The 15669-nt window shown below is 39.8% G+C and overlaps 1 protein-coding gene across 3 annotated transcripts in view; it reads left to right on the top strand.

Annotated features, from left to right (window-relative positions):
• Positions 1-15669, top strand: part of DCAF1 (DDB1 and CUL4 associated factor 1) — a 49957-nt gene that overhangs the window by 22481 nt on the left and 11807 nt on the right. For all 3 annotated transcript variants that reach the window (XM_065749726.1, XM_065749724.1, XM_065749725.1), the window contains 10 exons: positions 1506-1630; positions 2690-3950; positions 4444-4642; positions 5339-5421; positions 6627-6711; positions 7540-7773; positions 8302-8395; positions 8896-9000; positions 9786-9859; positions 10961-11065. In XM_065749726.1, the coding sequence (XP_065605798.1) occupies positions 1506-1630; positions 2690-3950; positions 4444-4642; positions 5339-5421; positions 6627-6711; positions 7540-7773; positions 8302-8395; positions 8896-9000; positions 9786-9859; positions 10961-11065 (2365 nt within the window). The remainder of the gene's footprint in view (positions 1-1505; positions 1631-2689; positions 3951-4443; positions 4643-5338; positions 5422-6626; positions 6712-7539; positions 7774-8301; positions 8396-8895; positions 9001-9785; positions 9860-10960; positions 11066-15669) is intronic.

The raw sequence follows: 15669 nt of genomic DNA, 5'->3' as shown, positions 1-15669 counted from the left end.
GCACACTGGAAAGCAGAACTGAAAACCTGAGGTTGAGAGAGACATGCCATGAGAATCCTGAAGAACTAAGGTGCCTCATGCCTTTGATTTTGGAGAAAACAGCATCATAGTGCAACTTAGCCACAGTTCTGTGCTACTTTTGTTCACCTTTTTGTTATAGAAGGGTTTTAGAAAACCTTTGAAGTAGAAGGTGAAACCAAGACGCATCTTAATCCTGGGGAAGGGGTGGAATGTTTGGATGAAGTAAGCATAGTTTATGCATGAGAAGACATTGTGTATCACCTTTGCTCATTTATTGATACTTGAAATTTACTGAGCAGTTAGAATATTGCAAAGGAGTTGTGAATATGCAAGGAGCCAGTATGTGAAAGAGGAAAAAGTCGCAAGATGAACTCAAGCAGCAAGCAGTAACAATGTCACTAGATGATACACTACCAGCTCTTAAACTCAGTACGTTTGTAGAGGGGCTTACCTTGTGACGCTACTTCTAAATCTCTCCTGTCTGAGGCACTGTGGTACTATCTTTTTGTGGCCCTGCTCCCCCACACCTCCCCAGAAATTTGCAGCATTCTTGCTCTTACAAAAGAACGAACTGCACCAGAGTCTGCTATAGGTACAATTAGGATTCTTTCCCCAGTTCACAGGGAGGATGGGTGCAGTGTTCCAGCCTCTGTTTATCCTAATGAGCATCTGGTCTCAAGAGTGTTGGTGTAGTCTTCTCTAGAGATGCATTCACTGATGAGTCACTGTCTGCTGTGGCTCATTATCAACTGTATTCTTGTCGCCAGAACTCCCTCCTCCTCATTTCTGCTATGAACAGGAGCTCCTCACATAGCTTAGCTTGAAAGCCTTTGAAATCTGTTCTGCTTCTTCAGTCCCCTGCCTCTCTCTCCCTCTCCCTCTCTCTCTCTCTCTCTCTCTCTCTCAGGTTGCATTCTCCTGGGTGCTTTCTGTTCTCCTGTTTCTTATTCTCTGCAGCTGTTTCCTAATTGTAGCCTGAGTTAACTCCTACCTTTCCATACAGGGTTACTAACCATCGGCCCTTTTTTTTCCTTTTTCCATTGTTCTGCTCTTCTACCTCTTGTTCAACAGCCCTTCTCATATTCCACAGATCTGTCTCTCTCTTATTCTGGTGCCAAAGTTGATGCCTTTATCCATGTCATGTTTCTCAGTCTTATTGCTAAACCGCTCCCCTTCACAGTAGGAAAAAAAAAACCTACTTCAACTAAGATGTCAAGTTAGGTTAGATCAAGAAGCTTAGCTTAGAATGCTTTTGTAGATAAGTCTAGTTCATACTCTTGTAATTTTGAAATTACATTTTTTGTGGGAGCCTGGAGGCAGGATGAGATGTTTGACAAACTGCAGGTGATAGTGTGTTCTTCTGTGAGAATCGGACCCTTTAAGAGCAGCACATAGATCAGAAAGCATTATCAAAAACATCAGATGTGATAAAGTGATTTGTTGGATAAGAGTACACTTCTAAGAAGTTTTTGTGTTGCTTTCAGGAATGACACAGTACGTTATGCTTTGGATGTGCTAGCCATCCTGACTGTGGTTCCTAAAATCCAATTGCAGCTGGCAGAACCTGTGGATGTGTTAGATGAAGCTGGATCTACTGTTTCCACTGTGGGTAAGCTAAATGTAGTCATAATTAATTACACCCTTATCAATTGTCTTCTACTATGGATTTTTTGTTTGTTTCTACAGTGAGGAAAAGGGTTAAAATAATGGGAGAGTCATCATTAGGGATGCAGGTAACTGTGAGAGTGGGCTGCAGTCAGAATTGTCATGATTAGTGCTATGGATGTATTTCAGATTTGAAGGCATGATCTTTGACTCACGCTTATTTTTAAAAGCTTAATTTGCATGCATCTGTATTTAATATGGGACTGTTAGATTCCCTCAGCTTACCAGAAATTTAGGTCTCCTTGGGAATATTGGAGTAGAGCTATTGCTATAGATTTGAGTTATGCTCTAATTGGCTACCTGCAGATTCTGTATGCAGGTGGATGAAGCTTACCTGCGTCAGGTCTAAGGCTATGTATTAAAGAGATTTTTATTTCCTTTTCCTTTTTTTTTTTTTTTTTAAGTTCTTTAAGGAGAAAAAAAAAGTTATGCAATTGATGTTAAGTTTTTTAAGCAAGAGACAATTGCTTCCATACATTTTTTTTTTCTGGACAAAATCCCTATTTCTTGAAAGAAGCTTTAATCTTCTGAAGTGCACATGAAATGTGTAGATTAATTTCATCTAGGAAGCTATGACATTACTTATAATTTCCCCTTCATAACAAAGTCTCCTTTCTTCCCCTCCTTGTTTATGTTGTTAATATCTTCTGCAAGAGTTGCTTTTTACAATAAGAACTAGAGGCATGCCTGTGTATCTTCTGTGACAGGTGTCTCAAAGATGGCAATCCTGTGCCATGCCTGAGATCTTTCAGAGGAAAGATCTGCTCCTCACTTGCTGATGAGGAAGTGGAGGAGCATGAGAGTGTGTGTGTGTGTATATATTTTTTTGTCAAGGAGGTAGGAGACTGTCTTATGCTAGTTAGAAAAAAATGAACTTCAGAAATCTCTAGAATGAAGAGGAATTAGGTATTTTTCTCAGGTTTGTGAAAGACCCCCTTATTTAATTGATTAAACTGTAAGATACAGAGAGAGTATTTAAGGATTTATTTATTTCCCTCACTAGGTATTAGTATCATCCTTGGAGTTGCTGAGGGTGAGTTTTTCATCCATGATGCTGAGATTCAGAAATCAGCCCTTCAGATCATCATCAATTGTGTGTGCGGCCCAGATAATCGAATCTCCACTATTGGCAAATTCATCTCTGGAACTCCTCGGCGAAAGCTTCCTCAGGCCCCTAAGAGCAGTGAGCACACACTAGCTAAGATGTGGAATGTGGTGCAGTCCAACAATGGCATCAAAGTGCTGCTGTCATTGCTGTCTATAAAGATGCCAATCACAGACGCTGATCAGATTCGAGCATTAGCCTGCAAAGCCTTGGTGGGGCTCTCACGCAGCAGTACGGTCCGGCAGATTATCAGCAAGCTCCCCCTCTTCAGCAGCTGTCAAATTCAGCAGCTGATGAAAGAGCCAGTGCTTCAGGACAAACGCAGTGAGCACGTGAAGTTCTGCAAATATGCCGCTGAGCTGATAGAGCGTGTCTCTGGGAAGCCATTGCTGATTGGCACGGATGTCTCCCTTGCTCGGTTGCAGAAAGCTGATGTGGTGGCCCAGTCAAGGATCACATTTCCTGAGAAGGAGCTGCTGCTTCTGATTCGGAACCATCTCATCTCTAAGGGCCTCGGAGAAACTGCATCTGTCCTTACTAAAGAGGCCGACCTGCCCATGACTGCAGCATCTCATTCATCTGCCTTCACCCCCGTTGCAGCTGCTGCCTCTCCTGTGGCCCTGCCACGCACTCCTCGCATAGCGAATGGCATCTCAGCCCGTTTGAGTGGCCACGCTTCTGTAGGCTCTGCTGCCACAGCTGTCCATGCTCAGTCAAGGCCACCTGCATCTCAAGGTCCACTTGCCCTTCCAAGCCCTTCTTATGCCACCAACTCTCCTCTGATTGGCAGAATTAGCTTTGTCAGGGAGAGGCCATCTTCCTGCAATGGCAGAAAAATCAGAGTATTGCGACAAAAGTCGGACCATGGCGCCTACAGCCAGAGCCCAGCTATCAAAAAGCAGCTGGATAGACACCTTCCTTCCCCACCCACGCTGGACAGTATAATCACGGAGTACCTTAGGGAGCAGCATGCCCGCTGCAAAAACCCTGTTGCTACCTGTCCCCCTTTCTCTCTCTTTACTCCCCACCAGTGTCCTGAGCCAAAACAGAGGCGCCAAGCGCCAACTAACTTTACCTCACGGCTGACCCGCAGGGCAGCCTTTCCGAAGTACGGAGGGGTGGATGGTGGCTGCTTTGATAGACATCTTATATTTAGCAGGTAAGGAAGCAAAACGCTTCTTGCTCCCTCTCAGAATGTGCCTTGTGCTGAAAAGCCTTTCCTGAATTCAGGCTGTGGAATCCCACAGTGAGGCCTCCTTGGACAGACAAGTGTTTAAATTCAGCAGTGGCAAATGGCAGAGCTTTGCAAGACTATTTTAGAAGCTCTGTTTCTCTCATACTAAGGGTCAGTACTAAGGATACAAAAGACTATTTTCAGTGATACTAATAATTTTCAACATTGGTTGATGAAGCTCACACTTATTTGTTCTCCTTTGGAAGATACGTACTGCTAGTTTTACAGGAGAGAGTAGCATAGCCGTCTCATTTGACCAGTAGTCTTAAAATTGACATTTAGTTTGTCTTAGAAGGAAAGTGTAACTTTAGCTTATGTGATTAGTGAGGACTGGTATTAGTATCATCACTTCACTCAGTATTTCTTTTTTGTTTTTCTGCTGTCTTTCGGGTAACTCTTGTTTTTCTGCCTCCTCTAGGTTCCGTCCAATTTCTGTGTTCCGGGAAGCAAATGAGGATGAGAGTGGCTTTACCTGCTGTGCGTTTTCTGCACGTGAACGATTCTTAATGCTGGGTACTTGCACAGGGCAGTTGAAACTGTACAATGTGTTCAGTGGACAGGAAGAGGCAAGTTACAACTGCCATAACTCTGCTATCACGCACCTTGAACCATCAAGGGTGAGTAATTGGAGACCTGTGCTGAGTTCTGAAGTTCTCATAGACTGAAGCCTGGTATATTTGGGGCACATCTGGATATGTAAACCTCAAGTGCATCTACTGGCTGGCTTTTAGTGTCTGTGATGAAAGTCCTAGTAGTAGTTACATACTGCCTTTATGAGTACGTAATTTATTTTCTTCCCAAGATAATATATTCGAGAAGATGCTAGGGCTGTGTATCTTCTTAAATGATGGATTTACATGTCTGTGACTGGTAAAGTGTTTAAAGTGACTTAAGAGTGTGAGATATATTCTAGCATTCTATCAAACTGGAAAAAAAATAAATCTCACAGGGAGTAATTCTAGGAATAAATAGAAGGTAATCAACTTAAAGCAGAAAATGTGCCACTCAGAGGTCAGAGGAGTTCAGGCAGAGATAATCCTGCTTTTATTTGCTATTAACATCATAACATCAACAGATCATTCCCACTGTTATCTGTAACACTTTGCTTCATCTATCTAGCATGACCAGCTCTTGGTATAATGTTGAATACTGAGACATTACCCCCATAGGAGCAGTTTAGTGAGCACAAAACTTGCTGTAGTTCCGAAGTTAATCTTGTAAGTCTAAATTAATGTGTACAAGTAAAACAATAACCTCTGTTTTCCCTGGCGTTCTTTTCCTTCCTTCTCTTCCACTCCTATCTGGAAATATAGGATGGATCCTTATTGCTGACTTCTGCTACGTGGAGCCAACCTCTGTCTGCACTGTGGGGGATGAAGTCTGTCTTTGATATGAAGTAAGTGTATTCTGATCTCTGGGTGGTGTTTCATTAGAAATGTTCAGTATAGGCAGAATCCCTAAGGGCAAGCTTCCATGAAGGAACACAGGGTGGCACAGCTCCCTCAGTGTCTGTGATGAAAACATGAGAAAAGTAACACATTTTATTTTTAGCATCTTCCCTGTTTTATTGAGTACAGACATCTTTGAAAATTCTGCTTACCTGAAGAGTCATCTAATGCAAGATAGATTAGTAAAATGATCCTTGTTCCTGAAGGTAGAAAATTGTTTGGTTTTGGTATTCTGATATTAGTAAGACTGTCGCCTTGACAGTCTTTTTGTAGCCTATTACAGAATGTTATAACATGTTGATTTTGCATAATGGAACTTTTGGACCTGGATATCCCGAAGAAAATATGTCAAATTGAGCTTAATATTTACAATTGCTCTGATTGAAAGTGGAGGAGGCTCTTTGTCCTTTAAAAGGTTAGACTATCATCTGCCTTGGTTGAAAGCAGCAGTTTTGCTGTGACCTGTGTAAGTCAGCTATAGAGAGCATTCTTCAGATAAAAAGTTCAACATACCATCGCGTGCATAAGCATTTGACTGTTCCTGTTGCAGTTTGCTGGTCACTCCTGCAAATAGTGATACATTTATGGTGCCAGTCCTGTTGCAGTAGTAATTTTATTACACGTTTCCATGTGGAAACTTGTAATTGTGGCTTTCCAGTACTTGGAGTGAGCCTGCAAGCAGGAAGGGGACTGACTTTTTTTGCATGGTCTGATAGTGATAGGACAAGAGGGAGTGGCTTTAAACTGAATGAGGAGAGGTCTAGGTTAGATGTTTTACTTGGTAGGCAGTGAGGTGCTGGAACAGGTTGCCCAGAGAGGTTTGTGGATGCCCCATCTCTGGATGTGAGTCCATGTTGGATGGGATCCTGGGCAGCCTGATCTAGAGACTGGCAACCCTGCTTGCTGTAGTGGGTTGGAACTAGATGATCTTTTAAGTCTCTTCCAACTTAAGGCATTCTGAGATTCATTCTGTGATTCTATTGACGTGCTGCTTGTGTTTCTTAGCAGATCTGTGTTTGCAAAATACTTCCCTGTAAATGCCAGTAGAGCATTTCAGTATTGTCATATGCCACGGTCAATGGCAGAGGAAAGTCTTTTCACCCCAGTAGTTTGAATCTGCATTTCCTGACATCTCTACTGACTGTATCTACAGGCATTCCTTCCCAGATGACCAATATGTGGAGTTCAGCAAGCACTCTCAAGACAGAGTCATTGGCACAAAAGGAGACATTGCCCATGTAAGTACCAGTAAAAGTCACAGTTGTGAAGCTGTGGGAAGAGTTTAATTCTTCACAGAATGTTTATTAGCTGGTCTGAGTACTGTGAGGCTCTATGTGTGAGCTACAGGATGAGCTTTGAAAATAACAAATAACTTCTTTTGTTTGAGGTTATAAACGTGACATAAATATTTTGTGTGTAAGCAAACTATCCATTCCTGCCCCTTCCTTTTAACTGAATAATCTGGAAGTCAGATCAGTTTGTGTATTGTGTTTATCTGCTAAACAGATTGTTTTCCTATACTAGAGAATGGTTTCTTTACTAAGTTTTAAGAAGAGCTGAGCTCTACAGTGTTACAGATTAAACTGATCTGAGATTGTCCACGTTAAAGCCCTTTTCATCTTCCAGGTCTTCCTTAAAGTGCTTTCTGTTGTTTGTTTGTTTTTTTGACCTGACCCACCAGCCCCTTGTGCTTTGGACTTTTAATATTCCTAAATACTATCTACTCTGAAAAGCAGTTGTGTTTCTGAAACAGGCTCAGACAAAGCAGTACATTTGTCTGCAGCTTCATGCCTCACTTTTCGTAATGGGGTTATACTGACAGCATTGGAGTATGCTGGCAAGCCTGCTGTATGTTAAGTGCTGGCCAAAACATGTTGACACTAGGTTCCAGATGTGAAAAACTGTTCAACACTGACAGAGGAATGCTTATCTTAAGGATAGTTGAAATGATAAAGCCAAATGCAGCTGGGGTGATTCTAGAAGCCATCTAAAACATGGGATTGTGGTAAGGTGCAGGTACAATTACAAATTGTGACTAATGTTTCTCTTTCTTTTTAATCTAAAAGATCTATGATATTCAGACTGGCAACAAGCTATTGACTCTGTTTAACCCAGATCTTGCCAACAACTACAAGAAGAACTGTGCCACATTTAACCCCACTGATGACCTTGTCCTAAATGATGGTGTCCTCTGGGATGTCAGATCAGCACAAGCCATCCACAAGTTTGATAAGTTCAACATGACCATCAGTGGTGTTTTCCATCCCAATGGGTTAGAGGTTATAGTCAACACAGAAATTGTATCCTTCAGCCACAGTGATAATGTGTTGAAACCTAAATGATTTATTTGAAAAACAAACAGCTGTTTGCTGAAGTTCTGTATATTTTTTATTATTAAATATATTTTTATCATATATTTTTTTATTTGATGTGTTATAAATTATGTTTACTAGCAACAGCTTTTGTCTGGGAATCAAGTAAATGAGACTCTCAGGCAACCACTTAGTTTAAATCTGGACTATACTTCTGATTTTGGACTAGTGGAAATACTTGAGGGTTTTTTTTCTAATGCGCTTGGTTTTACCCTTACTCTTTTCTATTCACTTACCATGAAACTTCTATGTAACATCTGGTGAGTGGGAATGATGTCTTCAGTAAAAGCTTTTTGATTTTGAAGGTAGTGCTAGGATCTGAAACTAGTTCTATTATATTTACAAGAGAGTAGCAGTGAGGTTTCTTGAAAGCAATTAATTACCTTTTCAGCACTGCACTGAAAAGGAAACAGGCACTTTCAATGATCTGTTGCTCCTTAGCCTGTATTTCTTCAGTGGGACCTCCGAACTTTCCATTTATTACACACAGTTCCTGCACTGGATCAGTGTCGTGTGGTCTTCAACTATACAGGCACAGTTATGTATGGAGGTAGGATTTCTTCATCTTAATTTCTGTCTTTGGACATCTCTGATAGTAATAAGTGTATACTTGTTCAGTGAAATTGGAAGCTTCAGAGTCTGTCTACTGCAAAGCTTACTGGTACATGTGAACTATTTAGTGGTTGGTTTTTGTTGGCTTTTTTTTCACCAGAAAGCTTACGTTGCATGTATTGCTGACAAAGACAATTTTCTCTAACATCAGCAATATCACTACTCACTTGAGAGATTAAAAAAGGAAATCAACCTTTTGAAAAAGGAAATGTATGTAATAGCAGACCTGATTATACTTGGCAATGTAATTTTATCCTCCATATTAAGCTTCAGTGATGTGCAGTAGTAATAAATGCAGCTCTGGAAGAATAGCTATTAAATTAGTCTTGCAAAGCTATTAAATATAAAAGAGAATTCTTGTCAGAGTTTGATGTTAAGTTGATTAAGGATGGTGACAAATGGAAGGTGGGTTTGTGGAATAATGTTTCTTTGTATCAGCTATGTTGCAGGCAGATGATGAAGATGAACTTCTGGAAGAGAGAATGAGAAGCCCCTTTGGCTCTTCTTTCAGGACGTTCAATGCGACTGATTATAAACCTATAGGTAAATGGGCAAATAGCTTGATCTGGAGGTTTGAAGGTTTGCTGGAAGTTCTGTTCTGTAACATTTACTACTTCTTCCCCTTTGCATGTGTAGCTAAACAAATTTTGCTGTAACCTATTCTGATGGAAGAATAGATGTTGTGTTTAATGCTGAAACAGGTCCAAGTATATTATGTGTGGCTTCATTACTTGCTGCCATTCAGAATTTCTGGCTTTATTTTTCCTTCCTTTTTGCAAGTAGGGCATAATCTTGAGATAGTAGGTCACTTGGCCAAGATGCCATTGCTCTAATTTCAGGAAGGATCTTTTTTGTTCTCACCATTTTACTTTTCCCTTCAGCATTTTCCCATGCTGGTAGTCCAAAATTTTGCCAGTTTGGCTTCTAGCTTGCAAAGCTTCTGCAGTTATACTGCAGCTATTATAGCCATTACTGTTGTAAATGTGGATGTGACTTATGCTATTGAAAGGAGATAGGTGGCAGTCAGGGGACTGAGCTGTGTCTTGGATGATTATCTGTTGCTTGTTGTGCTTAGGGAAGTACATAAATGTATTATCAAGGGAGGAACTACAATGGAGATCAGGTCAAGAACTTCCCAGGCAATTTTTTTATACTCTTCATGATTATTACAGGTTGAGTTAGTTGCAAATATTAATTTCATTTTTACTTCAGCTGTTGCTTCATGTCCCAATGTTTTGTTACCTGCTTTTAGACATAGATAAATAGGTCTTTTCTTCCAACGAGCACTAATATGCAGTTAACTGAGTTCATTTTGCCATGTTTTCCAGCTACCATAGATGTAAAGCGGAATATCTTTGACTTGTGCACAGACAGCAAGGATTGCTATCTGGCTGTCATTGAGGTAAAGGAGCTATGTTTCTGGTTTCCATATCTGTAGTCTTATTTTCTTTTTAAAACCTTCAATTAAAAGGTACCGTTAAATTCACGTGCTAACTGGTGATGGTGGTTTGAAGATGTTCACCTCTTGTTTTCCACCAACAGTTCAACTTAAAAGCTGTCTTGTTTTTCTGCCTCTGAATCCTTAACTTTCAAATGCATTTGCCTTCTTTCTTAAAATACTTCCTACTTAAAATAAATGCTATATAGCATCCTTGCTCCTCAGAAAGATAAATACATTTTATTTTTTTGCTATTTACGTCAATAGTTTCCAATAAAAATTGGCACTACATCAAATGCCTGGAAAATGCTAGATGCTTTTGACACCCCATGAAGCTTTTCTGTGGATTTCTCTTTATCTATTCATTATTCACTATTTTTCCTAGCAAAATCCCAGAAGCTAAGGATATGTAGCAAAAATTACTGAGTCAAACTTCTGGTTTGTTGTTGGGAATGTCACATTAAACTAATGAATCTAGTTCTTTAATATGCTGTCAGTACGCCGTTTATAACCTGGCTGGGAATAAATAGTGACTAATTTAAAATCTTGTCATCTTAATACTTCGTGTATTGCTGGTCATTACAGACTGAAAATGCAAGAATTTAACAGTTAAACAAGATCGGTGAGGCCAATGTAAGAGTGTTTCTCTTCTGTAAGAGTTTTTGGGAATGTTACTTAAGGACATGATGGGGGATCAGACTGCTGTCTTCTGGGACTCTTGCTGTTTGTCAACTTCTAACCACTTGTCATGGTTCAGTGTTCACAGCAAGGAGACAAATATGAAAGGAAATGTGCAGCTAGGTGAGAGCTAACCCAGAGTGTGTTCGGTATCCAGAGAAGGTTTTAAGTCTGTTCATAAGAGCGTAACTCATGGATGACAGAAGCAGAAAGCAGATACTATATCACTTCTGGGTTAGTTTTTGAAATGGAAAAGTATCAGTTCTTTGTGCTAATTGTATAGCTGCTAGTACGTGGGAGGGCAGGCATGAGACCACATAGGTTATTAAATATGAATGCAATACTTAATTCCTGGAGCTAACTGCTATGTGGGCATTTCCTCTTCAGAATCAAGGCAGCATGGATTCCATGAACATGGATACAGTTTGCAGACTGTATGAAGTGGGCAGGCAGCGTTTGGCAGAAGATGAAGAGGATGAAGAAGAAGATCAGGTGAGAAATACAGCATTAACCTCCTTGCTCAATAGTAGCTGTTACCTGTCTACATGTGAGAGGCCACAGGTGTTTATTTATTACCCATAAACATGAGATGCCTCGTGCTCACTTAATGTGATGCAGATAACCTTTACTTTCAGTGTAAACTAAGTTTACCAGTACACAGGATCTGTGTTCAGTCGTTTTGAGTGCTAGAGACTCTTTTGATAATTTACAGTTTATTTTCTAATTTGCTTAAATGTTCTAATCCTGATCAGAAACTTTGCTGTTTGTCTTGCTTGTTATTTAAAGTACTTTGACATCTGGGAGAGACGATAGTGATTTGAGGTTTTCCTTTTCTTCAATTTAAGTATAACTGGGTCTTGCAACAGGATATAACTTGTCATCAGTTTCCGAGGGGGACCTTTGACTAATGCAGTGGAACTGCACTGTACTTCTACACAGCAGAATGTTTTACAGAGATTAAATAAAGCTCTAGGTTTACATTGGATGTGTTGCTTTTCCTTCTCAAGTCAACCATTTTGAACTCTGACAACATGACCAGAGAGCTAAGAACTTCAATAAGTGTTCCTCTGGGGGCTGTTGGTAGAACACAAAGCAGCATGGAATACAGAGCAATACAAGGAGAGTCAAAGGCAAACTTGTAGCTCTTTTGGAAGCAGGTGTGGTGGTTTTTTAATGGGTTTGGGGTTTTTTTTGCTGTTGTTTGTTTGATTGTTGCTGTTGTCTGCATTCTAATATCATTTTTTTGTATTTCCTATGTGAAAAGCTGACACTTCATATTTTTCCAATAAGAACCTTTAAAAAAAGGAAATATCAAAACATTAGCTTCTGTGTGGAAAATTTGCTTTCTCATACTCTGTCTCTGAATCATGTTGCTAGGCTTAGACTTTTACTGCCTGGTTCAGAAGACTGGAAAATAGATCCATGGAAAGAGTAATTTACTTTTTTTTTCAACTAGTTACTTTTTAGCATTTCACTGTTGTTCTTAAGATAAAGCAGTGGTTTACATACACAACTTACCTTTGTGTCCTCTGCATGCTACAAATTTGCAGTTGAAGTCTTAGGGTTCTTTGGAAATTGTGGGTCACTGTTACTTTCCCTACATGTTTCAGTTTAGCAGCTGTATTCAGCTAAAGAACTTTTAGGTTCGGTGAAGGGTAGAAGTTGGTGTGAAGCAGTACGCAGGGGAAAACATTACTGTTCCTCCTGAAGCGTTTCTACAGTCTAGCCATTCAGTGCCTGCCTTGTTTAAACATTAGGTTCTATTTTTGTCTCTACTTGCACTGTTTTTGTCTGTGTAAAGTGCATTTTAGTAAGCTTGTTCACATTTTATTTGTAAAATCTCAAAAAGTACCTTTTTGCTACAACAAAAGTAAATTTTGCATTGTACAGTGATCATCTATTAGCTGTTAAGATACTGTTTATGATAGCACTGGTTAGTGTTGACTTAGATGAAGATCTCTATTTGTGGTGAGATGCAGTCTGAGTGCTATTGATTCCAGGCTGTAACATTAAGTTACCAAACAAAGGTAAGATGTCATCCATAAACATGTCTGGGGAAGCTTCCTGTTCCACTGATAGAGATGGGCCCCATGCATAGTTTAAACATGCTAGAAGCTTTTCAGATAAGTTTATGGCAGTATTCAAGCAAAGCTGCTTCTGGGGTCAATTTGCAAGGTAAAAGTGATTAGTTGGTACTTACATAATGGCTCTTTTTTGTAGTCTTTGTTTCTGGAGTGTATAATTTCTCCTGGACAGGATCTGTTTCTTACAAATGATCAGAATCTAATTTCCTTGGTAAGAGAGATTTGACTTCAGAATAACATCATGTACGCTTCCAAATTCCATTAAATCTGTTTGTATTTAACAGAACAAACTGTAAACCTTGCTCTCTGTTCTGTTGCTGTGCATTGCTGTCCCTTCAGGCTTGTTCAAGCCTTATGACTGACTCAGGCTTACAAAATACAGCTTTTGTCTCCGTAGAGACATCCAGCTCTGAGCAGGATGTAGAAAATTTCCAGAATAAATGCAGTATCTCTGGCTCTCTTCTCTGTTAAAGACAACCAGAGTAACTCCCTTCTGTATGAAAAGAGGTTTTCTGTATGTACGTACACAGGTGGAGGAGTATACTAATTTCTTAGTTACTTGTCTGTGATCTAGACTTTGAAATATTGGAAATACACTTTCAAACTTGTTGGGACTTGTCACAGATATTCTAAAACACCTTCTAGCTTTCTGATCTTTTTTGTGTAAGTGGTGTGGGGGAAAATGAATGTGAATCAGCATTACTGTGGTATCTCTCTGGCCAAGAGTTTCAGAGCAGGTATTCATCTGTTTGGCCCCTGTATCTTTACAATTAGTTTATGCAGTTATATTTCTGTGTATGTCCTACATTGGCCCTTGAGAACAGTAATTTACCTGTGTGGAAAGCAATAAGTATTTTAACAGAAGCTTGTTAGTTTGTGTAAGCCCTGTTTGGATGTCATGTGATGCAGAAGTAAGCCAATTTAAAAATCTGTGTTTGAGGAAAGTTTACCATAAAAATTGTGGACAAAAGCATCTGTCTGATGTTTTGACAAGTGTCAGCTAATAGGTCTGAATTTTCAAAAAGCAAAGAGTCCTTGAAAATAAGCTACATACTCCTGCTATCTTTAAAATCCTTCTTTTATTTGAGAAGCAAAACAATATAGTGCTCCCCCTTTCTGTTAAACCTTGCTGAACCAACTGATCTGTTATGTAAATTACCCTCTAATTAAATGGTCAGACTGATTTGGCTGCCTTGTTTGATACAGTTGTGGTAAATATTTCTGGTTTTGTTTGAAGTACTTGAGAAGAGCATCGCTGCTGTTATGTCAGCTGGATGGTTATGTATTAGATCTTAGGGAAGCTGCCTCTTCCTAGTTCTGAGCATTGTCAGACCTTGTTAAGCAGAGTGAATGCTGTGTGGCTGTTGGTGCAGTCACTGAGGGAAGGTGAAGAGGTAACATGTTTAACAGCAGCTAGTTTGTGAGCTTTTTTGGTTGGATGTTATACTCTTCTAGAAAAATACTAGTCTTCCTGCGTTGAGCTTTCTTTAGCTTTTTTGTGTTATTTCACTGTTAGATGAGTACTGAAAGGGATCCATCAGTGACTGACATGCAAGGATTTGCATGTTCAGTCTGTGGGGAAAGTAGGCCGAGCTCCTCGTTACTCAGTCACCTCTTCCACCTGCATTTGCTGCTGCTTTGATTACACTCAGAATTAAGCTTCACAAAAATAAGGTGAACTTCTAAGCTGCTTATATAGATGCTATAACATTTTTTGGTTAGCTTGTTTGAGTCTTTATTTCCATTTCTTGGCTGGTTGGTCTCTGCTGTCTGCTATAGTGAGGCAGAGCAGGAGTTTCCAAGGACGTGGTGCAAAGGAAAGCATGTGCACTGATGTGGCCTGGAAGTGGTATGTGGTGGTTGCTGTGCTGTAGAAATTGAGACCAGAAAAGCAAAAACAAGTGAATTTGCTGACCAGAATGCAGTCAAAACTGGGAAATTTAAGTCTGGTTGGTGCAATCTTCTGAGTGGGTTACAGGATTTTTAGACTGTGTTCTTATACCTGTTTAGTTTAGATTTTGTTTTGCGGTTTTTTTCCTTGTGTTAGTTCAAGACCTCCCTTTCTCTGTAGTGTATAATGTGAATGATGTTGTATCTGTGAGGCCCAAATATTGTTCTCAGTTATTCTTGTTTCTAGAGAGATGTATGGCTTCAGCAGAGATTGCTGCACTTAGCTGTCCCTGTCCTATAAAGTACGTTCTGCCTTTTTTTTTGCCAGAACTGAAGAACTTAATAATCCTGCAGAGTTTCTGGGCTATCTGAAAGGTGATGGTAGGTGTGTAATTTGTCTTTTTTATGATGGTTAGGAGAATTCTAGGTGATGTGAAATAAAAGTTTTGGAGTTAAGTACTTGAAAGAATTGGTGTTCTAACATCTTGTTTAGTCAACTCAGAGAAATGCTTCTCAACTTTCTTTGTATGGTCCCGACTTATTTTAGGATTCTCTTCATACCTACCTGGAACAACAATTCCTTTGTATTGTTGTTTTGATGCAGGTTTGTTCTTCTGTGGATCCATATTTGTGGGGATGGAGTGGGGAACTCTAATCCGTTTGGTACCTTGTGCCAAACCACTAACGTGATCTGGTGTTTTTCAGCAATGGCTGGATGATGACTTGCACGTTCCTCAAAGCATTCAGTGGCTCTAAAGTTAGATTATCATTAGATGCATAGGGTCCTGTTATGATGAGACCATTCCATAGGCAAAACGTGTTGCTCAGAGTCCCCACCGAATGTGCTGATCCAACAGAAAAATTTGTTTAAATGAAAAAACATCCATGACAGATGCACAAGTAGTTGTTGTTAGATAGACTTAACCTACTTACATAGCCGAAGAGAATAACTACTTTTTATTTCTTTACTACATGCTGTGTGCTGTCTCCTGTATTAAGTCTGCACATATCTACTTCTACATGAAGGATATGGTAAGAGTCCTTGCTTGTTCATATAGTAACTGCTGTACATTTCCAGGCTTCTGTGTTTTTGGCTCTGTGACCTCCTAAGTGGCTATGAAG

Source organism: Cyrtonyx montezumae, unplaced genomic scaffold, assembly GCF_038088225.1.
Source record: "Cyrtonyx montezumae isolate F1298 unplaced genomic scaffold, pur_monq_1.0 scaffold_6, whole genome shotgun sequence".
Taxonomy (NCBI): Eukaryota; Metazoa; Chordata; class Aves; order Galliformes; family Odontophoridae; genus Cyrtonyx; species Cyrtonyx montezumae.
Note: the sequence above shows the minus strand (reverse complement) of the source record. Positions and strands in the feature narration are given on the sequence as shown.